The sequence below is a fragment of the Trachinotus anak genome, unplaced genomic scaffold, assembly GCF_046630095.1.
Source record: "Trachinotus anak isolate AG129_WGS33_773 ecotype Australia unplaced genomic scaffold, CSIRO_AGI_Tana_v1 ptg000005l, whole genome shotgun sequence".
NCBI classification, from domain to species: domain Eukaryota; kingdom Metazoa; phylum Chordata; class Actinopteri; order Carangiformes; family Carangidae; genus Trachinotus; species Trachinotus anak.
This window is the reverse complement of record NW_027273856.1, coordinates 8,756,433-8,781,147: the sequence shown is the minus strand read 5'-3', so window position 1 is coordinate 8,781,147 and position 24,715 is coordinate 8,756,433. Positions and strand designations below refer to the sequence as shown.

The 24,715-nt window shown below is 41.3% G+C and overlaps 2 protein-coding genes across 3 annotated transcripts in view; both read left to right on the top strand.

Annotated features, from left to right (window-relative positions):
• The first annotated feature begins 6,524 nt into the window (after positions 1 to 6,524).
• Positions 6,525 to 10,743, top strand: rwdd (RWD domain containing 4). The gene is made up of 6 exons (XM_071478222.1): positions 6,525 to 6,709; positions 7,408 to 7,488; positions 7,780 to 7,889; positions 8,294 to 8,444; positions 8,704 to 8,812; positions 9,814 to 10,743. The coding sequence occupies exons 1-6, from the start codon at positions 6,686 to 6,688 to the stop codon at positions 9,903 to 9,905; spliced, it is 567 nt and encodes a 188-aa protein (XP_071334323.1). The 5' UTR covers positions 6,525 to 6,685; the 3' UTR covers positions 9,906 to 10,743.
• Positions 10,744 to 11,757: 1,014 nt separating this feature from the next.
• The window catches only part of LOC139621581 (uncharacterized), a 30,796-nt gene continuing 17,838 nt past the window's right edge, over positions 11,758 to 24,715 (top strand). Inside the window, exons 1-18 of one of the 2 annotated variants that reach the window (XM_071478224.1) lie at positions 11,758 to 11,843; positions 12,204 to 12,272; positions 13,284 to 13,349; positions 13,573 to 13,867; positions 15,187 to 15,386; positions 15,543 to 15,961; positions 17,285 to 17,439; positions 17,572 to 17,786; positions 17,945 to 18,024; positions 18,160 to 18,270; positions 18,488 to 18,646; positions 18,838 to 18,961; positions 20,490 to 20,693; positions 21,098 to 21,445; positions 22,049 to 22,563; positions 22,827 to 22,966; positions 24,213 to 24,341; positions 24,476 to 24,684. In XM_071478224.1, coding sequence (XP_071334325.1) covers positions 11,796 to 11,843; positions 12,204 to 12,272; positions 13,284 to 13,349; positions 13,573 to 13,867; positions 15,187 to 15,386; positions 15,543 to 15,961; positions 17,285 to 17,439; positions 17,572 to 17,786; positions 17,945 to 18,024; positions 18,160 to 18,270; positions 18,488 to 18,646; positions 18,838 to 18,961; positions 20,490 to 20,693; positions 21,098 to 21,445; positions 22,049 to 22,563; positions 22,827 to 22,966; positions 24,213 to 24,341; positions 24,476 to 24,684 — 3,486 coding nt within the window. In that variant the 5' untranslated portion in view covers positions 11,758 to 11,795. Of the gene's footprint in view, positions 11,844 to 12,203; positions 12,273 to 13,283; positions 13,350 to 13,572; positions 13,868 to 15,186; positions 15,387 to 15,542; positions 15,962 to 17,284; positions 17,440 to 17,571; positions 17,787 to 17,944; positions 18,085 to 18,159; positions 18,271 to 18,487; positions 18,647 to 18,837; positions 18,962 to 20,489; positions 20,694 to 21,097; positions 21,446 to 22,048; positions 22,564 to 22,826; positions 22,967 to 24,212; positions 24,342 to 24,475; positions 24,685 to 24,715 lie in introns of both variants that reach the window. The other variant, XM_071478223.1, reaches the window with a different exon arrangement.

The window sequence follows — 24,715 nt, the reverse complement described above, 5'->3', positions numbered from 1 at the left end:
TAAAGCAGGAAATGTGTAAAATATGGAGCTTTAATGAGCTTACAAAGACTCCACACCTCCAAGAAATTCTATTTTTTAAGGGACAAAAGATCTGGGGCCCTTTTATCAGGTATCTTGAAAGGAAGTGTTGATGCTGTGACCCTTTCTTTCCTTTCTGACATGTAAGACAGATGAGGCAGTTTGGGGACTGGGGTGTGGTGTCCAGTTGGGTGGGATGAGGGGTGGTAGATTGGAGGCTTGGAGTAGCTTCCTTCCTTCTTTTGATTTAAATGTGTGTGTCAGTTTTGTTTTTTTATCTATCAGTGTATTGATGAATACACCTGGAGAAGATTAATAAGATGGTATATTGTTTGTAACTTCTGTCAAACGATTCTCCAATTTAAAAAAAAGAGAAAGAAAAAAATCATTTTTGAGCTTTTATGTTGCTTTATCAGTCAGAGGTAAACAAATCAAGAGGATATCCTCTTTTTAAAGATCCTTAGATCATGTCTTTGGACAGGTTACAATTAAATACAGCTGATTTTCAGGATTTTTAGAATATTTTTAGAGGCAATACTAGCTGGGAGCCACAGATAGAGAAGGGAAGTCAGTAAATATTGAGAAACTGGTTGTTGTTACATTGTTGGTTTTTGCTGAAAATAAGAAAAAAGAAAAGAAAATACCAGCCTTGTCCTTTAAGTGACACAGTTAATGTAAGAGAGCAGCCTCTTGGACTAATTTGACCAAACCCCTCTGTCTTATCAGAAGAGAACAAACTCTCAGACTTCACAGTAAAAGCCAGAACCTTCTCAGCGACCTCCTCCCTCTTCATCTCTCTTGATCCTCCTCCTCCTCCTCTTTGCCGTGGCTGCCTTCTTCACCTGAGGGGAATCAACATCATCACGACTCAAACACCACGTGTCACTTCCAGCTGTACAGTGAGAATTATCACTGCTTCCCCCACACAGCTGCTGGCGGTTAACATTACACTCTCATCAGTGCATGTGCTGTTGGTTTACTATATCAAAGCTAATTCACTTTTACACGGTGGCTCTAGTTAATCAGACATACTGTAACTTTATATGAGTATTGCAGCAGCTCTCTCTGTCAGCCTGCTGAGGATGCTGCTCACACACACACTTTATGTGTGTGTGTTAAAGCACTAATTCATCTTAGAAAACTTTTAAAACATCCTTGCTGCCCATATTCTCTCTCCTTAGCTGTTTAAATGTAGTTGGAGAAGCTTGTGACCAATGTTCCCTCTAATGTTTCATGTGTCTGGGCACACACCTGAGCTGACTGAGGACCATGGTGAGCAACACCAGATGTGCCCGCTGTGGCCACACACCAGTGTCACACCTGATCAACACCTGGGATCATAGCAAGTTACATGGCTTATTAAAAGAATCAAATTACAGCAGCAATTTCCATTCGTTTACCTTTAATATAAGTGATTTGGCCCACTGAAAATGAAATGCACTGTTGTTAGCTCGCTAACTTGCACGGCGCCGCGGCGCGTATGGGAAGGGCACCTACGTAAGCAATGTCAATGCTGTGATTGGCTGCGTAGCGGAAGTGAACCGTATCGTATCATTGGCTGGACATCTGTCACTCACTGTGTTACACTGCAAAAAGTTACAGAAAAAATGTTATTGCTCTAGTTAATTTACAGTTTATGTTGAATTTTATTTTATGCGCTGTATAGATTTTCTTGTGCGCTGAGAATGTGAGCAGTGCGCGATTGCGCAAGCGCGCAGCTTAGAGGGAACATTGCTTGTGACCATGACCTGATGCAATATGACAAATACGAAAAAATCATCGTGTGCATGTATAGTTTTGCAGTTTGACATGGGAGGCCCCTTCTATTACAACAAGAACAGTCCGTGCGTCAAAGACATCATTTACAGGCCTATTATGTATGGAGAAGCAAAAGAATATGTAGTTTTAATAGTTACAAGGCTGGTTAAACCACTCTGATGTGGAAGCCCATTTCTGCCAGAAAAAATAGTAAGAAAATTAAAAAAAAAAATACTCAGTACCCAAAATTATGGCATAGAAAATCTAAATCATGAGATACTACATTAAGATTATATATTTTGACTCAAAACTCTGTCTCTGAGGTACAAATGGAAAGTACTTGTGCCACCTCAGTACTGGACTCAAAAGCAGGACCCACAGAAAACACAGTGATGAGATCTGTGAAGTGAGGTGGAGCCTGGAGTTAAGAGCCTCGACGGTAATCAGCAGGGTCTTAAACTGAAGTGAAGTGAGGATTACCTCCCCCAAGGAGGTTATGTTTAAACCCCTCTGTTCATTTGTTTGTTTGTCAGCAGAATCACGCAAAAAGCACTGAACCGATTCACACCAAATTGGGTGGAGGCTGGGTCATGGGCCAGTGTCCAGGAATTTTTACCACCTATTTTATTATTATATTATTTGCGCCATTAAAAAAAATCTATTTCTCAGGAAATAATCTTTAAAAATCAGAAATATTTATGGTGTTGGGATCTAAGAGTTTGTACAGTGAATCCACAATTATTATTAATAGTGAGTAACAGTACGTGTGGCAGGAGCAGCATTTAGGAAAGATTACATCAGTTTTTAATTCAACATGTAACTGACAAAATGACACAATAACTACAGCAGCTGCCACGCAACAACGAGACAGTTCATACAGGTGTAGAGCTGTGTGAGTTGTGTAATGTTGAACCACACCACTGTGTTTTATAAGGATTAAAGACAATAAATCAATAACAATAATGAAGTTATACTGAAGAACAGAAGACATGTGGTCTATTGAGTGTTATTCTAGTTGACTCAGGAGATAAACAGATAAAAATACCAAAGTGTTGATGCTGTGATGATACGCATTATAGTCATAATTATGAGATAAAGTCAGAACAGTGAAATAAATAATATATAATAATAATAATAATACATAAAATTTGAAAACTCAAATTTTAACTTGCTGTTCCTGATCTACAGAACACTGTCCTGAAATATAGTTTGAATAAAGACGTCAGTCATTTTGTTAAAAGCTGTTTTACCTGGAGGTTTCTCCAAGCTCTCAGTTATCCCCTGCTTCCAGGCTCTGAACTAAGTGAAGCTTAACATGTCTTGGACTTGATAGTCCTTTAAATCATCTCTGGATCAGCAGCTGTACTACACTGTCCGTCCATCTGTGTTTAACGATTTCATTGTTATTGGTTAAAAACCAACTCTTCTCAAACTGTAGTTTGAGAGTTGAAGTCAAAAGCCTCAGTTACAGCAGTTTAAACATCTACCACTCTGCCCCCTCTCTCTGTCTCTGTCTCTGTCTCTCTCTCTCTGTCTGTCTGTCTGTCTGTCTATTTCTCTCTCTCTGTCTGTCTGTCTCTCTCACTCTCACTCTCTCTCTCTCTCTTTCTGTCTGTCTGTATCTTTCTCTCTCTCTCTCTCTGTCTCTCTCTCTCTCCCTCTCTGTCTGTCTCTTTGTCTCTCTCCCTCTCTCTCTCTGTCGGTCCCCTCTCTCTGTCTGTCTCTCTCTCGCTCTCCCTCTCTCTCTCCCTCTTTCTCTCTCTCTTTCTCTGATCCAGCTCCTCCTCACCTTTCTAATGCTTCTCGGATCTCCCTGCTGTATTAATATAAATAACGGGGATTGTGCTCTGGAATATAAACTACATGTCTATTTTTACACACCTCATGATTTGCAAGCCAAAAAAGTACATTTTGAAAAATTTGCAATTTTACTAAAGATAAAGACAATTACGAAATCGTAATATCAGTGTTTGTGTTATTATGTTGCATTGGTTTTCGTTTGTTGTTTACTGCTTGTTTTTGTCTTTATTAATAGAGCAGTATGTATATACAACACGTGTGTTCATACAGGGATGAAACACACATTGAAAACAGCAGTGTTGGGCAGGAGTGAACCACACATAATTAAACTAGCACATTTTTGCAGTAGCTTGCTGGTAGTTCAGCTACATTCATATGGCCATAGTGATTAGAGTAGGTGAATTACTTTTTTTCATTCTGTGTAGTTAACTACTGAAACTACAAACAATTTGGGGTCATTAAAGGAAAGGAATAATGTTTTATTCTTATTTTACCATTGCTTCTCTCTTTCATCCCGACCACTGTGAAGGTACACACAGGAAATACATTTGTCAGGCAGTCCACACCACACACCTGACCTTTGTGAGGGCAAAAAGTAAGGGTTGGCGTTGCTCAGTGGTCACACACCGACAACGTCATCATGGATAAGCCTCAGCCTGAGGAAGAATCACCATGGACACTGACACTCCAGCACTTTCCCATTAACAGTGCTGTATTTTACTTTTTTGTTTTATGTTATAACCTGTGAACATGTTGGCACTTTTTGCAATAAACTCAGCTGACTGGTATTTTTTGCTGACATATGACTTTTTTGTATTACACTTTGTTATAATTTCATATCACATGAGTATTGTCAATTTGATCAGTGTTTTACAAAGTAGTTTGTAGCTTTAGTCACCAAATTAGATTTCTCTCTAGTGTAGCTTTGCCGTAGATCAACTTCTTCCAGTGTAAAGTCATTAGTAACTTGCAAAGCTATGTTTTCAAAGCAGCTTCCCCAGCACTGCTAAACAGTGGTGTGTATTCAAAAAGTTTCCAAAAAATATTATAAAATGGTCAAAGTCCATCCATATTTTTTGTTTGTAAATATAATGAACTGCTCTCTAAATCTAAAATCATGGAATTGGTCAACTGGTCTCTCAACGCAATTGACAGGATCTTCTGGACGAGGAGCCCGGGGTCGGGGGAACCTGTCTGCCCTGGTGGAACGTACCCCGCTGGCTACATGAGGGACTCCTGGGAGCAGTGGAGGGTCGTGTGCCTGGCGAGTCTTTCCGTTGAGGACATCGAAGATCTCTACAGATTCGGAACTGTGATATCAGGCTTTCTGCTGATTGGATTAGGCATTGCCCTGGTGTATCGGAAAATTCAGAAGACGGTGACAGCAGTCCAAATCCCCACGCTGCCTGAGATAGTTGATGGAGTGAGTAAAGCTGTAAGCACTCAGACTGTGAACCGCAACTTGGGAACCACCTTGGAAGGAGCTGTCAACACCCTGTCTGTGGTAATAGACAGAGCTGTTAACGCTCAGACTGTGGTCATAAATCGCAACATGGGTCACATCTTGGAGAAGCTTTCAGCTTTGGAAAGGAGAATGGATGGAGATGACCAGAATGGACAAACAGAGTAAGCGTGTCTATTGAAATACGACTGCTCGCCCTATCCCAAACAACCATAATCTAATCTATATTACACTGTGTCACCAGCCTTGGCCAAGGGGGCCGGAACGCAGATTAGATTATGATTGTAATCAACATACACACACACACACACACACACACACATCACACACATTTCCAACTCCCCCACGAGATCGCTGCAGTGAGACGCTTCTTCCCCCCCCCCGCCCCCCCTTCCTCCACGGACACCTGTTGATTGTTGACTCCGTCCGGGACCCGATCATGGATGTCTCCATGGCAACTTGCTGTGTTATCGCGATGACACCCTGCGACCTGAGGCTCTGATTGTGAACTAGACGAAGTGACTCTCCAGGCCTATGCACACACACACATCCACGGACACCTCTCACATGTACATATGCAACTCACCCCATCCCCCCAACCCCATCCCACGCCTTCGCCGCTTCCTCCCATCCAGCGCGGCGGGCGGGGTCCGATAGCTGCGCCTTAATGGCAGCGGCTGCGGCTGGCTGCCTGTCTGCACTGGAACCACCTCCTCCCCCCTTTCCCCCCTCCCCTGGAGCAAATTGTCTTGAGCCATTGTGTTGTAAAATGTGTTTGTATATGCTTATGCGCAGTCATCCTGTTATGTCTGTCTTATTATATGTTGTATGCCCTATGTGTAGACGGGTGATTGTTGTAATTTCGCTGTAATTGTACTTGTACTGTTACAGTGACAATAAAGCTCATCATCATCATCATCATCATCATCATCAACAAATGGAAAATATTGTTCTTTTGTTATCCACAGAATCACAGGATAATTCAGTCCGCAGACTAAGGCATGTTTTACCATATGTGTCTCCAACTTTATCACTAACAGTAATTATTACCATATATTACACTGTGTCTATATAACTATGATTCTTCTATATAGTATACACAGTACATGTACATAAAGGGATGCTCCAAAACATCTCTCTCACATCTCATTTTATATTCCTGCTATTATTCATTTGAGTGTGATGCTAGATCACATCATTTTATCCTCAGAATATGCTGTGGTCAAATGTATTCTCACAAACCTTACTCTTTTCTTGAAACTGGTAAATTTAATATATAGATATGTCAACATTACATCCTAAAATAAACCGATTACAAAACAATTTTCGATTAATTTTTGTATAAAATATTTATTATATTTATAAAATGACATATTTTTTGATTTTATAGACAAATTAAAAACCCCTATTAAAGAATAAAACATTATTTAATGTAATAATTAACTGCATCCACGAACGACATCGGTTTACGTAGCGTGCCCTACTGCGCATGCGTGCACTAGCATGGTGTCAGTGGCTGTAGCAGTTGGGGAAGTTGTGGAATTAAAACTGAAGTTTTAATGACAGAAATGGGTCGTTAACTGTGGAAGTTTTATATGTTTGAAACTCTAAACAGAGAGAACATCAGACAGAACCACAAGGAGAACCATGACAGCGAACGAGGATCAGGAGGTATGACTGGATGATGATGCAGTGCCTCCTGTTGCTAGCAGCTAACAGCTAACTACATGTTAGTAGCATGATGTTAGCATATGAGGCTGGTTTCATGGCTTTTCTACTCGTTGGACACAAAACAAGTCAACATGTCAGCTTTTGTTCAGTGTGCTTGAGCTCGGTGTAACTACAGAAGCGGTCAGACCAGGATGTCAAGAGGGGTTTTAGTCTTTGTTGAGCCCTGATTCGTGTCGTTCATAACGGAGAACATATCAAACCAAATTGCATTCAAAATTTGCTAAATTAATGTGTATTTAGTTATAGATGGAAATTCATGCCACAGAGACCTCGAGTCAAGAAGTCAATCGGTGTAGATTCTTATCTAATCAACACTATTTTACCAATAAAATGTCGACGTTTTACCATGGACACCACCTTCTATATACAGTAGCAAGTGGCTTTAGTTTAAGGTTAAATTCAATGGAAGTCATTTAATGCCTGGAGGATTACACGTATGCCCAATTAAAGAATAAATCACCATGGTTATGTGTAAGGTCTTATTTCTGTCCTGCATACCCCTCAACCTGCGTCAGACTTAATTTACCATATTTCTGAATGGGGTTTGGCCCGCGGAAGCTATCAGGACAAATAGCTGTTTATCTGATTAAGGACTTATATCAGACTAACCTGTCACCGCCCGCCTTACTCAATCACAGATGGAGCTGGAGGCTCTTCGCTCCATCTATGAGGGGGATGAGGGTTTCAAGGAAGTCAGCCCAGTGTCATTTCAGTTCAGGGTGAGTACTGTCCCTTGGAATGTCCCCAGTACTTTCCTCTGTACTATCCTCTGTACTGTCCCCACCACTGTCCTCTGAATTGTCTTCTGTACTGTCCAAAGTGAGTACTGTCCCCTGTATTGTCCTCTGTAATGTCCACCTCTGCTTTAAACAATACTGTTATCTGTGCCTCCCAGACACCCAGGTTCAACAGGGTGTATATCAAATTAAAAGAAACTGTGGATAGTGGTTTAAGTGGTTGGGACTGATTTTGTTGAAGTAACGTGTCTCACCTTCTGTTTTATGTAAAAGATAGGAGACCTTGATGACACCAAAGCATTCATCCTGGACATCACATGGCCAGAGACGTATCCTGAGACGGCCCCACAAATCTCCCTCGATGCCTTTTTCAACAACAGGATGTAAGTTTGTGACACAGTGTGCTGTCAGATATCCCCCTTCTGCTTCAGGTCATTTGAGGCGCTGATGACAGATCAGAAGAAAACAGCAAAATATGTAAACGCCAATCACTTGAGGTCTTTTGCCACTGCAGGGGTCTAAATTATAGAACCATACAACTGTAATAAACAATTTAGAAAATATATTTTTAGTGAATCTTTTGATGCTTTCATGCATTTGAAAGAAGGAAAGTGCATCTTTTATTTCAAAAATATTCTGATAGGATAAAGTTTTGTTTTTAAAAAAACAGTCAATTTGGAACCAATTCTAGTTTCTCATCCTTTGTCATGAGTCGCCTGAATGCAACACACAACTACTTTAGAAAATTTGGATCAATTTTCTCTCCATCACGTCGACTCCATCACAGCTCTGCAGAGACAAAGCAGCTGATCCTGTCAAAGCTGGAGGAGCAGGTGGAGGCTAACCTGGGGACCGCCATGATGTACACCCTGTTCGAGTGGGCCAAGGAGAACCAGGAGGCGCTCATGGAGAACCACAAGCCTGTAGTGACGGCTGTGGTGAGTACATCTCTGTCCTCTGACCATGTTGAGTACGTCCAACTGATGCTATGGTGTTTTTATACTTTTGCATTTGTAATCTGTTCCCCCAGATCACATCTCATGAAGAGTGAAGTTAGAAGTTTATTGAAGTTTTTTTGTGTATCATGATTTTTGAATTGAGACTTTGATGGTATCAGTTTGGGTGTTTCACATGTTAATGTTTGCCAGAACAACATGGTGTTTCTAGAAAATAATATGTGATTATTTCTTGTTGCAGGCGTTGATGTCCAGCAGTGAGGTGACGACCACCAGCTCAACAGCCAAGAAGAAGGAGAAGAAGGAACAGCTGACGAAAGCTCAGAAGAGGAGGATCATCAACAGAACAGGTGCATCACTCTTTCATTTCCTGCCCCCTGTTTAACTGCCCTGTTCACAACTGCACCACCTCATGAAGACTACATACACTAACTCTGAAGCGTACTGCAGGTCTGAATGAGTCCAGATGGGAACATGACGTACATTCATTCATTGTTTAAAGTGACACCTGTCTGTAGAGCGCCCTGCTGGATCAAACGGTCTGTCTGACAGTTTGAATATGAACTTTCCCCCACGTTTGATCGAATTTCCACATTTAAAAGAAGTGACAGTTAAGTCTTGGAAAGCGAGAGGACCTCAGCCCTGAGGTATCTGTAAAACTGAAATATTGCACTATAGACAAGCCAACCGCAGTGGATGGCTGAAACCACCACAGCTGAGTTATGTTCACGTTTGTCCAACCATCAAACGACGACGCAGAAAATAAAGAACTAAGTTAATGTCTCTGTGACAAAACAAGAAAGCACAGTTCATTTTCAAGATTCAGCACCTGGTTCACACTAACAGAGTGGACGTGTACAGGAAACATGTGAAAACAATAATTAGTTGAGCTGCTGTTGGACATTTATTCAAACTGTGTTTAGTATTAAACTATAACAAAAGACAGAGTTTGGTGACATAGAAAAAAACAAATCAAACGGTTTCACATTTAAGTGACACAGGACGTCTCTGATTGGCTGGAGCTGAGCTGTCTAACATTTCCTCAGCTTGCTTTTCTGATAACTTCCATTTTTTTTGCTTTTGTCAGACAAACACATGAACATGGAGGATATGACATCATTGACAGGCAACCAATGAAACAGAGTGTGACCATGATCTAAATCATGTATTTCTAAAAAATAAAAAAATAATACAACATGATTTTTTTAAATATGGAAAAGTTACAGATTCTAACTTTGAAAAGTCCTGTAGAGTATGAAGTGTGTGGGTCTGCTTTATATTATATTATTTATATTATAACCACGTCCATTGTTTTAAAGTCAGCAGATAACAGGAGGATTTATTCTTACAGATAACAAAGGAGAACTACCACGGGGCTGGAACTGGGTGGATGTTATTAAAGTAGGTGCATTTCACCTTTTCTCCACTAGATGCTGCAGTTAAACATCTTTAGATCAACATTATTAACTGACTTCTTCATGTTCTGTTCTGTCTCTTCTCCCTGGTCCATGTTTAACTCGTCCTCCAGCACGTAAGTGAAAACCATCTCAGTAAAATCTGTTGAAACATCCTCATCAACACAAACCTGGGTTACATGTTCTCCTTTGCTTTCGTTGCAGTTGAGTAAAACAGGAGGGAAAGACGAGGACTAAGCCTGAGGGCGGTGACCTGGTGCTGCTTCATACTTGAGCCTGCAGTGAAGTGTGACGTCACTGCAGCCTGTCGATGCTGCTGTCCACAAGCCTTCACATCCAACCAACATGCTACACTCACAGTGGCTGCCTCCACCCTGACCACCAAACAGGCTCCGTAACGGTGGACCTCAGGACACACACACTCACACACACATTCAGCTAAAGTGAGGCTCTGAGCTGGGGATGTATCTGCTGTGTTTTATGTGTTTGTGGAACGCTGCAACATGAAGAGGAACACATCATCGTTTCGTTCATTCACTCGTCCCTCAGATATTCTGCTCGTCGTCGTCAGGGTGGAGTGTGTGTGAGCTACTCGCCGTCACTGCCATGTTTTCACTCGGTGAGACTGGGCCCAGCTCTGAGCCTTACGTGTTAGATTGTGGTTCTAAACGGATGTGTCAAAGTGTCGAGCAGCATCCTGCTGTTACTCTGAGGTGTCGTGTTACTTTGTGAAAGCAGAGAGATTTTTATTAACACACAAAATATATCTCCTCTCACCGTTTTCTTATTTTGATAAATGTTTTTTTTTCCTATGAATTGAAAAAGTTAAAGTTTTTATATATAAATAAAATCACATTTGCTCTGCTGCTTGTCTGACGATGTCATTTACCTCTGGTCTCATCGACTGTGCTGATTCATGTGAAGAACTAGTTTCTCTTACAGCTGTGTTGTGTATGAATACATGAGCACGTCGACACCAGTTGTCACATCACTCACCAGCTCCTGTGTTAAATTTATAGCAGTGGTGAGAGTTTCAGGGAGACATTAAAATGTAATTTCATTCCTCTGTCCCAAAAGTGTGAAGTTGGAAAACAGGTACAAAGGTAAGGAAGTTGAGTGATTTTGCTTCAAAATAAAATAATCTGAGGTAGTGATCTCTGATGTGTGAGCAATTTTATAGTCTACACATTTGTAAGTGGCAGCGTGTCATACGACTCCCTGAAGACTTAACATCTTTGTAACAGTCATGATAAAGTTCTTGTCCAAAGAAAGATTTGAACAAATGCTCTTGACAGTGAAAAATCAAACATAACAGATGGGCACAGACTATCACAAAAACTATAGAGGAAAAGGTAAGAGAATTAGAATTTAGATGTAGAGTCAGAAATTTTGTTTTGTGGTGGGACAACACTGTGGGAATTTACAGATCCTGACAACAGCATTGGTTCAGACCAGAAAAACTACAAAAATCCTCAGACTACTGGACCATTGCATGGTTTGAGTACAGGGTGCCTTGTTGACAGTCGCCACCCTACAGTCATTGCAAAAAAGTGTTGCAATATGACTTTAATTTTGAAGACAGCCTGGTAACCAAATGTACATACAGGAAGTCAACAGAGTTGTTCTAATGTGTGTGTGAAATGTGTGAAATCTTCATGTATTTAATTTTGCCACATTAACAATGGAAAAGCAAAATTCTGTTCACGGTCAGGTATAAGTGACTGTAAGGCTGTATGTGATGCAGTACGATGAATGTATCTGAGGCGGGAAAAAGTAATTTATGTTTGTTACATTTTCACTGAAATTATTTCTGTCAGGAATTTTATGCCCTCCCTCAGTCGTTTTATTTTGAAATTTATGACCGGACGTTGGACGTTTACCTCTCGTACTTGACAGACGGTTGGTGGACGGTGTCAGGATGTGGAGCTGCTACAGAAACGAGCTTTTTCTCCAAAAAAAGAATAAAGTAAGTGTTTCTTTAGGATACACAGTTTTAATTGTCAATAACAAGTCAAATCTTTTCACAGCTTTATGTCGGTTTAAGAAACTCTTTGCAGTTCGTTTAATTAGGCATCGGTCATTAATTAACTGCAGCTAAATGAACTTCAGTAATTTGAAAAAAATTATATTGAAAAAAAAATCAATATTTGGTTTTGGATGACTAAGTTTACCGGTAAGAACGTTTATTTCACCTTGATATTCTCATGTGGATGGTCCCAGTGTTGTTAAACTCAAAAAAGATAATTGATGTATATATTTATGCTGCCATTTGTATAATTACAGTATTTTATAGAAAAGGGTTCTGATGGGTCATTTTACTCTTTAGATCCAACAGGAAGGTGAAGAGTTTCTAACACTTCCAGCTATAAACAACAGGCCAACATCACTATGTCAGGTAAAATGTACATAAGTATTATTATGTGGGAGCTGTATGACTGAGAGAGTGAACCTTCAACCTCCATGATCATCCAGACTGAAATTAATGGATTATTGATTATATGTGGATCATCAAAATATTTTCTTCAGGATTCTTAATAAATCCCAATGATGTTGGTGGTTATGTATCATGATGCCTGGGACCTGCACAGTAATTTGGAGCTGCTGCTTTGAAGCAAGATTCCAAAGAGGTGTTTCCCTTTGCTGCCTCTCTCGGGTCTTTGTGCCTCTGTCACCTGTTTGAAGAGGGAACCATCACTGTATGAGAAACCTTCAATACAAGTATTATATAATTTACCAAACACACCAGAAAGATCACCAGCTTTAAGGGAGCTTAACAGCGGAAACACAAAAAAGCAGTATATCCCAGAGGGTAGCCCCTCAGTGCGACTTCCTGCTCAGTCTCTGTGTAGTTATATCCTGTTTTATTTTGAAATGACTTACCTTGTGTGTTGTAGTGTAATTTAATACCTGAAGGTTTTATAATGATCAGAACTGAGCACCAGACAGACAATTACATCTGTCAAATCAAGATAATTCCAACTCATAAGGAAGATGTTAAAACTCTTAAGAAAATATATTTTCATTACAAATGATAATATCAGTTTAACAATTTGAGTGAGAAGCTGAATGTTTGAAAAATGTATATGACTTTCTCCACAAAGATGTGAACCAGAAGGTGCAGCCTGTCTCTGGAGAACAGAGTGATGCTTCTCCTATGATCAAGGTTCAGGAGTCCAACTCCAGTGTAAAAACACCCCCAGAGTTGAATATGGTATCATTCTCCCTCCTGTTGGTCTCCTTACATACACCGATCTCTTTCTGCCATGAATCCTAAACTGGGATTCATCAGTGAACAAGACATTTCTCCAGTCATCTACTGTGAAGTGCTGTTTCTCGAAGCCCACCCCAAGTTTGGCCTTGGTTCCCCATTTGTGTGTGTGTGTGTGTGTGTGCTCTCATTTTGCAGAGGACAAATAGAAAGGGACATGGCACCAAACTCAACAAGGAGTCCAATACGGCAAAGCATTTCAGAGTAAGTGCGTCAGGCCCTGACACTGAACCACTAAATGTTTGCAGATTTATTTCTCTGTTCATTCAGTTTGGACTAAAACAATCTGAGCTGTTCCTGTATCCTGTGAGTCTGCAGTATCAACTACAGTTGCATTAAACTGTCAAAACCCTAAGTAATTCTGATTTAGAAGGCGTAGTACCTGCCAAATATCCATTTCACAGACCTGATGTTTTATTTTTACCAGATCAAGGCTGCCAGGGCTGTACCTGAACATGGAAGAACCACTGAAGACTTACTAAAGAGCATGGAGGCACTCAGGGGAGGAGATGAGGAGGAAGAACAAAGCAAGAGAGAAGACAAAGATTGTGTCAAGAAGGACAGAGAGACAGACAGTTGGACTTGTCTGTTTCCAAGGTTAAACAAAGATGTGGACAGCAGACTCCCAGTGAAAAACCTGTCTGCCACAACCAATGAAACTGGAAGAAGGAAGAAACCTGAACAGAAGAGATTCATGGTTTATATATGTGGTGGATACAAAGGTAAGAAACAACAAATCTGACATGGTTTATGTGGGACATACTCACGTCTTAACAGCTGACAGGTGGGAGCACCCTGTACTTCTGTTTTAAGTCTGTCTTTAAGGTACAGAACCAGTCTGACTGGTACTGACTGGTACTGTATATTAAAGGAATAGTTTGACTTTTTCAGAAATACAGTTATTCTCTTTCTGGTGCAGAGTTAGATGAGAGGATCAACACCACTCTCATGTCTGGACGATAATTATGAAGCTGAAGCTGGCAAACTGTTAGCTTTGCTTAGGATAAAGACCGGAAACAAGGAAACAGCTTGACTGACTTCGTCTATTAAAAATCTGCCTACTAGCACCTCTCAAACCATGCATGTAATTCTCCATGAAACCATGGGCTGAATATTTTATAACTCACCTGTTTACATTGTATAATGGAGGGTGTGGCCACTTTGAGGGACAGGTGGGCGTGGCCACAGTCTGTTAGCTGTCTGCCCTGTGTCACCTCAGCTAATTCGAGTCAGACGACAGATAATTTGAGTTGTTGTTGGTTATTTGAGTAGCTGAACATGAGGAAGTATGTGCTCCTGTTTCTACGGAGAGTGAAATTCTAGTAATATATGCTGCATGTTTATGTTTATGTATGTTTATGTTGCATATGTTAGCACGAATTAGCAGGTATCAGTGTCTGCACTCACCATACAAGGATTTCTAGCTGAGCTCGTTAACTAGCTAACTAGCCAGCTGATGGATGAGACTTGGGTTTGCCTTTGAGCAAGACACCCAGAAACCCAGCTGAGCTAACGTTGCTAACAGGAGTGTATGCTTGCCACAGTTATTAAACCAGCTGCACAGAAGTCCCAGCCCCACCTCTTTGACCATTTTTGGATTAAGCAGGAGTTGGGCGGAGTCAGGCACTGCCAAAATGGCATCATCAGAGCAGCTCCCTCTGAGCTTCAAACTGCTCCTCAGAAACCTGTGGGTGACATCTCGCAGGCTACGTCCATTGTTATTTGCAGTCTGTGGTGCTAATGTTGTAACATACGTGTTGAACTCATGTTGTCCAGATCGCTCCACTGCCCCCCTAGTGGCCAAAAGTCTATTACTAAACAATAAAACTTTTCTACAGCTAAAATCTGCATGGTTTTGGAGGTAAGCTAATGTGAAATTTGACCACCCTGTCATATTTTTGTTTTCTTTCAACAGGAATAACTCAAAGATTTCCATGTACTACTGTTTTATATCCTCGATTTGTCTGTCAGTGTTTTAATGAGTAAAATTATTGCTATGACTTTAAGGAATAAATATGTAACATCTGTTCCTGTGATTCAGACACAGTTGCAGAGAGACATGCGCTCATGGAGAACATTTATCCAAGACTGTATCTGTACTGTAAACAAAGAGGCTACGACTTCAGGATGATTGACCTTCGCTGGGGGGTCGGAAACCCTGTTGCTGAACGCCATGATACCGTAGAGCTGCATGTGGAGAATCTCCAGCGATGTCAGGAAACCCAGGGTCCGAACATCATCGTAAGATCTCATCCTGTTGTATTATTATTTCAGACTCTTGGCCAACAGCATCTTTTTATTTATAATATATAATATATATATGTCAGTTATATATTATATATAATATATATAATTTATATAATGAATTCATGTGTGATTCTCTGTTGTGTTGGTCAGCTGTTTGTGGGGCAGAAGTGTGAGGTCCAGAGCCTTCCCTCCACCATCACCAGAGATGCCTTTGAGGCCATAGTGAGAGTGCTGGAGAAGGACCGACAGCAGTTGTCCAAGATCAAACCAGTGGAAAACTTTCCTGCCTCAGGGTCCCAGTCCAGGATCACTCCAGACAGCAGCTCTGGCAGTTTCATTGAGGAATCCATTTATGGGAATTATCTGAATTTTGAGGAGCAGGTTACAAATTCAGGACTGTTGAGCCAAAGTTCCCACAGCTTATTTTTAGATGAAGAGGAGGAGGCCAGACTCAGCCCAGTTGGTGACAGGAGCCAGGGAGACCTGGATGAAGACCTGACTTTACTCCAGATGTGGTACAAGCTGGATGAGAACTGCCTTCCACCTGTCTACCGCTTACTTCCCATCAGGTGAAAACAAACTCGCTGGTCACAGGTTGTGGTTTATAGATCATAGCTTCATATACTCTTCTTCATCATATTAGAATTTTTTGGTTTTCATTTTGGTTTTCAGTTGGTCAGTCTTCGGTCCAGACTGAAATATCAACAACTATTTAATCTTTTTTGGCATGAAGTTTTGTACAGACGTTCTTCTTCGCCAGAGGATAAATCCTGGTGAGGTTGAGAGGTTGACATTCTGGTTTTGAGTGAAATATCTCTGCAACTATTTGATGCATGATCATATTCATGGTCCCCAGAGGATAACTCTTTGTGCTACTGGCAGCTTGATTTTTTTCCAGATCAAAATATTTGACAACTATTGGATGGTTCACCATGAAAATTGATTCCTCAGAGAATCATTTGTATTAACTTTGGTTTGTCAGGTCAGAATTTCTGTTTGTCCAATACCTTTTATTATCCACAAATTCCCATCAGGCGTAGTTGGATGTTGTGATTACTGCTAATGTAAGCATGCTAGGATGTTAAACTAAAATTGTGATAATGGTTAACATTATACTTGGAAAACATTAGCGTGTTAGCATTGTCATTGTGTACGTTAGAATGATTATATTAGCATTTCAGAGCTGATAGCTTAGCTGTAGATTTTCATGCTATCACTTTATCACTTTGATATTGGTTTTCAGGTAAAACTGGAAATCTAACAACACACTGAAATGCTAAAGCCCAGCTTGAAGCTCAGTCGCAATGTTCACTAACACTACAACATAAAAGTGTTCAACCAACAACATACTGGCAAACTATGTTTTCTTTATCAATTCATCTGCAGATTTCACAATGAATTGATGAATCATTTGGTTTTTGAAATGTATGAAAATTGTGTCACTATTCCGTGAAGCCCAACGTGATGTCTTTACAATCAGATTAAAACACGAAATATAGAAACATCCTCAAAATCAGGACTTGATTGATCAATTATCAAAACATCCATTTATTAACTTCAGTTTTAACGTAGATTTTCTCCAAACACAGAAATGTTTGGTCACTGAAGAACAAGTCATGGAATCAGCGAAGCCAACAAGTTCTCTGGGAATCATGAAGGTTCTCAACAGATGTCATAGTAACCCGTTACATTATTCAATATATTGTGTGTAATTCCAAATGTTGTTGTAAGGAAAGAGGAAAGGCCTGGTAACCATGAATAGAGCAAAATATCAAAGTAGTGCACCAGTAAATGATCTATTACCATGTCACAACAGGTAGTAAGGTTCAATCTCTGTAAACGTGACTGTGGTTTTAACTCCATTCATTGCCATCCCTTGATGACTTTGACAGCATTCACCACCCTGACATGTTGAGCGTGGACCAGCAGCGTCAGAAGCAGGCGATGAAGGACTGGAGCGCCACCTCCCACAGGCTGCTGGGAGTCCTCCAGCACAGTGCAGCTGATGCCGTGGAACAGGAGGAGGCATCAGTGTTACTAAGGACAGGTACATGTGGAAAATGTTCTTCTTTTGGCTTTGTCCACCTCTCATATGACAGAGTTCTCCTTGAGTTCATGTTAAAGCCAGTGTTGTTGAAGCTGCAGTAGATCAGGAGTTCAATCTGTTTTTTCTGCCTAGTGCTCGACTGGGAGGTGGAGACAGGTCTACAGTCTATAGATGAGGTTCCACCAGAGCAGCACTGCCACTGCTACAAGAGAGTCATCCCAGATCTGTACCACAACCTGAAGAACCAACTTGCTGCGCAGTATGTCGACCTCCTGAAAGGACGGGCTCAGCTCGATCCAGAACTCAGCACAGCACACCAGTGTTTCATGGAGCGGCTCCATAAAAAGGTATTAAGTATTAAATATTTAACATGTAGCTGCTGTGGCTTACAAGTCCTGCTGAAATCATTTAGACGAGCTATTTTTAAATTAATAGTTGCTATTTTATTATTATTGAAAAGAAGAAAATCAATGACTTTATTTATTCCTGTGTCTACATCATCAAGCTGCGCCACACCAACATCTATGAGCGAAACGTGGGCTGGGGACGCAAAGGCCTGGACCCTAAACACAACCAGACACACAGGTTCTACACAGAGCGGATCTCCTCCCACGTTCAGCGGACTGTGATCAAATCCATCAACAAGTAACCAGACTAGTGAATAGTATTGATCTAGTATTCGAGATAACAAGAGTTACTTTATGTACTTTCATTTTCCAGAGTCATGCACATCACCAAAATCCAACGCCCCTTCGATGTGGTGAGGAGAGAAACTGTCAGAACGCAAATACAGGAGGAGATACAGCATCATTTTAACTATGGACTCCACCTGTGAGTAGGTCTTTGCATTTACTACCTATTACCAAAGATCAAAGAAGAGACTCTGCTTCATGTTGACAAGACTATGTGCATCCTGCCAGTCTGCTTTTCTACCACATCTCAAAGGTGGTCTACTGGATCCAGGTCTGGAGACTGAACTGACTCAGTGATTAATGCCTATAGTGCTGTACTTTGCCAAATTCCAGTAAGATTTCCCTCCATCCCTCAGGAGTAAGGGCTATACTTTGAGGCAGGCTTTCTTAGCTGAAGTGCGGACAGCAGTGGAGCAGTCATCAACCAGACCCATCCTCCTGCTGGGACCACCAGGCTGGGGAAAGAGCACCACCATGGCTGCAGTTGCACAATTAGCACCGTCTTGGCTCCCAGGGTGAGATACTTGTAGAGCTGAGGATGTTGTAGTGTTGTTTTGTGTTTGTGGTGTTAAACATACAGATTGGCAACATAGATTGCTAAAATGTTACAGATAAAAATAACATGCAACATATAAGTGCAAATAAACTAAGATAAATTAACCACCATTGACAGAACTGTTCCATTGTTAATGTCTCACTGTTTCAGAGCTGTAAAGGTGCTGGTACACTTCACTGGCTTCACTGGAGAGAGCAGGTACATTCGTCTGGTCCTGCAGAGTCTTTGTGTCCAGCTGGCTGAAGCCTACTGTTCCCACACACAGCTGTCAGAGGTACTGGACCATATACACACAGCTTCATCACATCTCACCTGATTGATTGTGAAAGGTTGTACTTTTGATTTAAAGGTCCCATATTTTATACTTCTCTTTTATCTGAAGTGCTGATCTCCATCAGAAGATATATCTGTGGTTTTAAGAACCAAAAACCATCTCAGTAAAGGTTTACATCCCCTCTCTCAGGCTTCTCTCTGGAGCTCTAGTAACAACAGGCTCTGAGCCTCTCTTCTGATTGGCTGACTGTTTTCTGGGTGATACACAGCCAGACCAACCATATAACAGATTGTAGCCACCTACTGTAACTTGGTAAAACGCAAATAAATAACAGCCATGCTATCAAAACTAGTAGCAACATTTTTGTGTTGGCATTGCATGACCGCAACATTAGCAAACATTTTAAAACAGGTTATACTGCCTCCTTATTTAAACATACTAGTTTACCTAATGGCTGCAGATTTGGAGTCGGCCAGTGTCCTCTTGTTTTTGAGAAACCTGCGTTGTACTGTGCCTGCTTGAGGAAGCAGTCAGCAGTGAACAGTCAAATGCAGACTGAAATGTTCTGGTATCTCAGAAAAATAAACTTTAGCCATTGGTCTCTGGTATTCCTGTCCTTGGGAAGGCTTTGAAATTATATATTAGCTTCCTGACTTGATGTGCAGCATTTCCTTGACATTGTTCTGTCTCATAGTTTGCTATCTCGGGGACTGAACAACTTGGTGTTGTGTTGTAACTAAAGTTTTAACAATTTAAAAAATGGTTGGATGGGGGGTCTGGTTGGGCCATGCTGGGGACATGACTTAGGGTGGTGGCCATCTGGTTGTGACATCACAACCTTACAGAAGTCCTGACAGCTTGTTTTAAAGGTAGCTATTTGTACGTTTTTTCTGCCGCTGAATGTGGTTGGAGCAGGTGGTGGTGATTCTTGCTTGACTATAATACACCCTCTGAGCAGTACTACATCGACAGCACAGACTGGAGGCTACAGTAAGTTGCTATCAGAAAGTGATTAGATGGGCCAGGGCTAGCTGGTTAGCATGCTAACTTTAGTAGGAGAAAAGACATGATAGAGACAAAAGTTAACACTAGTGTTTAAATTTCCACCTCTGGAGACAGATGTTGGCGAATAAAGAAATGAAGTTTGATGCTGAACTCACAATGTTTCTGCTAGACTGGTAAATAAACAGCTGTTAATGCTAACGTTAGCTATGTAGCAATATCAAAACTTACAAATAGCTCTATTTAAGGCTCTGTTTCTGATTACAGGCTGTGTGCATTCCTCAGTGGATGAGCATCTTGATACTTTTACAGTATTGATGTAGAACCTAGACCTGCTTTATAATCACAAACACATGGACATCTCACTTTCTACAACATGAGACCGTTAAAGTGAAAGCAAGCTTAAACACAAATGTTTGACATGTGTTTATCTGTGTTCTGTTTATTCCTGAAATGAACAATGTTCAGAATTATCTGACGACATTTTGATTCTACAGTACTTCTAAACGGTTTTTGTCTGCTCCAGGGCCTCCCTCAGCTGATCAGTGAGTTCCACTCTCTGTTGGGCCTGGTGGGAGTGGAGAGGTCTGTGGTGGTCCTGCTGGATGGGCTGGATGAACTGTCACAAGAACATGGTCCAGACCTCTCCTGGATCTCAACTCCTCTACCTCCAAATGTCCACCTCATTCTCTCTGCAACCACTGACTCCCCCTGCACTCACACTCTGCAGGTCAGGACAACTGAACTGAATCAGATGACCTTTTCATTTTCACTGTAGTAGAAGAAATGAGAAAATACAAAGACACATGTAGATGTGAGAAAAACTGAAATGTATCTCTTGAAATGAATTACATGATTTAAACTACATGATCACAGTTGTAAGAACTGTTTAAAATACTTCTGACAAAGGTCTAAAGAGTGAAACTTTTGGATGATCTGTAAACCTGACCTGATGAAGACAAAAAGTTTAAACATTATATTTCTTTTCAGTAAGTGGTCTTTTTGGGTGAGTTTCTTTGCTTTCAAGACTGTTTTTGCCTTTAGCTGATGCACCTGAGGATGTGTTGGGATGTGCACACACTACCATGAGTTTTTGAAGATTAATTTAAAAAATGCCCCCCCCCCCTCTCTTAGCTGTCAGCCTATCCCACTGTCCTTTCCCTCCCTCCTCTAAGTCCTGATGACATCACAGCAACATTAGAGGCCAAGCTCTGTACCGACCGGCGGTGTCTGCAGGAGCAGCAGTGGCAGCTGCTGCTCCAGGCCTGCCTGTCCTGTCCCTGCCCTCTCTACCTGGAAGTAGCTTACTCTGAGAGCCTGCTGTGGACCTCCTACTCCCCCCAGACCAGCCTCAGCCTTCCAGCCAGCCTGGAGGGCCTCTACCTGAGCCTGCTGGCTCGCCTGGAGACAGAGTTGGGGAGGCAGCTGGTTAGACGGGCTGTGTGTCTCATATCCGTCTCACGCTGGGGTGTCACTGAAGAGGTGGGGGAAGCTACATTTAACTACAAACTGAATATACATGTTATCATTCATCACAACATGCCGTTGAATAGGACAGTATGTGCCTGATCATCAACCCCTTAAATATGTTGAGTGCCACAAGGTTCTTGATCTCATGCTTAGACCAAGAACTGACTTATGCTGCACCTTGGCCTCATTGTTATGCTGATGACACACATTTATATCTCTCTAATTTGTCACAATTCAAAACTGCCTTAATGCAATAAAAGAATGGATGTGTCAAATTTTTCTACACTTATGCACAAGTACACAAACTTAACTTGCCCTCTTGCCCAAAAATCTGATAACTCTGTGTAATAATTCCTCTGATGAAGCTAAATTTTGAGCCCCATGTAAAAGTCCTGGTTCTCCCAGCTAAGAATCACAGAGAACAATCAGACCCCTTCTTCAGCCATAATATTGTGGGGCACTCTTGATAATACACTACATTCAAACTTCTCTAATCTCAAGAGATTTAAGAGAATTAACAATGTGATCATAACAGAAACAAATGGTGGGCAAAACTTCTATGCAGATGGGGTCAATTAAGAGTTTTACTCAATCTGTGTTCATGTCTAATTTTAGGAGTTACTAGACCTGTTGGCCAAAGATGGGAAAGTACTCCAGGAAGTAACCACAACTCGCTCCTCCTCCAGCCATCCCAGGGTGCCATATGTGTTGTGGGCTCGACTGAAACGCAACCTCGGTCGTCACCTCACTGAGGTCAGGACAGATGGGACGTGGGTGTACCGCTGGACTCACTCTCAGTTGAACCGTGTGTGCATAAATCACTATTTAAAAACAGATGACGCTTGCATGGTTCTGCACGCTGAGTATGCTGACTACTACAGAGACAAGTCACAATATGCACACATATTTCAGCCGCTGGCATGGACACTGGAGGGTGAAGGTATGGCTAAAAGTTACAGGTTCAATCTGAGAAAGCTCCGTGGGTTACCCTATCACCTGGTCCACTCAGGCCAATTCCTGCCCTTCCTGTCTGAGTGCATTTTCAACTATGAGTTCCTGCTGCATAAGGCCTGGGGTCTGTCTGTCCTGGACATAGAGGAGGACCTGAAGAAGGCTGTGCTACCAGACAAGTAGGTCCTAATGGAAAACAGACACAATGCTGTCCTTCTGACTTAATCTGCCATTGGTGATAACATGGTAACAAGTTGCTTTTAGTAAGAGACAGCAAAGATGACATTATGATAGTAAGAGAGAAGTCGACCTTTTGAATGGCTTTAGGATACAGTTTCCCTCTTGTATAGCTCTCATAGTAAGCAATATTTCCTCTATCCAATGCATGTTGTTGGCCCAAAACAGGAATCTATTTGTCAAGAAATGTACCTTCTCTCCCTAGGGTGCTAGTAGATGTGGAGGTGCTATCGAGTGCTCTGGAAATGTCCAAGGTAGTGCTGCAGCAGGACCCCTGTCAGCTGGCCTCTCAGCTTATGGGTCGACTGGGACAAATGGTTATTGAGGACCGTCCTGCTGCTAAAGGTACGCAGGGACAGAATCCGTGTTGAAATTATGGCTGTCACTTTCTATTTACACCTTATATAAAAATATCATACATCATAGTTAAATAACATACACACAATAACATTGAACATCATTTAACAAGGAAAATTAAAAGCACGAATGCAACAGAAGCAAAAAGAGACACAGAAACAATTTAAGATTATAATGTCTTTATTTATCAAAGCTTCCATACAGAAAGGCATGAATATGCTCAGTTGTGTGGATGGTGTGAAAATCAAAGGAAAAGTAAATCTGGTAGTCCTCTGCAAAGAATTGTATGCTAATTATGTTCCTCTGAAATATTTGAAGGCAACATCTTTGACACAGACAGGAGATAGGGAATAGAAGCCTAAAGGATAAAGGACTGATCCCTGAGGGACACAGTGGGTTGAGGAAGATTTGCAGCTGTGTATGACCACACAAAGGTCCTCTCAGAGAGATAAGAACTGGTCATTGGTCCTTGGTCAGCAAGTTTGGTTTGTTTTTTCTCCTTTACTACAAATTCAGACAACTACTGTACTGCTGACCATATTTGGATGGAAGCCTTTGGTTCTCATATATTTCCATACAGGGTACAAATGAAGCACTGGCTGCTTGGATAGCAAAGAAACACATTAGGAAACATAAAAACACAGCGTCCAATTAGCAATTACAGCTTAGCCTATTTCACAAAATTGGCTGTTTCTAAAAGTTCAGCCCCCCACCCATGCCGTGTTAGCATTTAAAAAGTTGCAGTAAAACCAGTTCATTTTAATGGATACAGCACAATCAAATGACTCACTTACAGGTGTTAAAATCAACTTTCTGGCTCAAAGTGTCAGTGACACAGAAAGATTTATTCATGCATCATTTACAAATAACCTGGAGCTAGAAACATGGTGATATACTGACTACACACAGGGCTTCTCCTTCAACTAATGAGCTAACCACTTCCACAATAGCTCACTAGCTCCCTTGCTTGATAACTGCAAACGAGGTAGCTCAGAGAGTAATTATCGTAGCGGTTAGCTAGTTAGCTTGACCATCAACAGGATTATAAAATCCTGTTTTAGAGGCTTTGGATGCTTAGAAGTTTGGGATTTTAGGAAGCACTGAGTTCTTGTGGGTTTTTTTTCACTATTTTGTACTATTTTGTAACTGTTGAAGATTTATGGTGCTACATTATTCAGTGAAAACTGTATTTTCTGCATTGTCTGCTAATCTCCAAACTGCTCATCTGACACAGGTGACCCAGTTAAGTTCAGCTACCTCCATGCTCTCCTGGCCCAGTGTTCCCAGTCCTCCCTGCCTGTGTTGCTGCCCTCCACCACCTGCCTGCTGCCCCCAGGAGGACTCCAACACACCCTGCTGGCAGGTAACACAACATGCATACTGCTTTGATTTACTCAGTTGAATGGATATACTTACTTAACTTATGTACTTGACTATATGCAACTAAAGTGAACATACTGTTACTAAATAATCAAATTGAATCATTTGTTTAAACAGGTCACCTGACCAGTGTGGTGGCCCTGGGAGGGGGCCAAAGAGGGTCTTTGGTTGTTACCAGTGAATCAGATGGAAGCCTGAGGTTTTGGGATCTGAGCCAGAGGCGGATCATCAAGAACCTGAATGCAGTAGGGGGATTTGTGGCAGATTCTCTCACCCTGGGTCTTGATGACAGGATGCTCATAGTCCACATGGGTCAAAGTCTACAGGTTGGACTTCATGTTGTAAACTCTAGGAATT

Bases quoted from the DNA above. Each gene is read 5' to 3' on its own strand.
- rwdd (XM_071478222.1), top strand. From the start codon at position 6,686: ATGACAGCGAACGAGGATCAGGAG. The intron at 7,489-7,779 runs GTGAGTACTGTC...TTTATGTAAAAG, and splicing joins CAGTGTCATTTCAGTTCAGG to ATAGGAGACCTTGATGACAC. The intron at 8,445-8,703 runs GTGAGTACATCT...TTCTTGTTGCAG, and splicing joins AGCCTGTAGTGACGGCTGTG to GCGTTGATGTCCAGCAGTGA.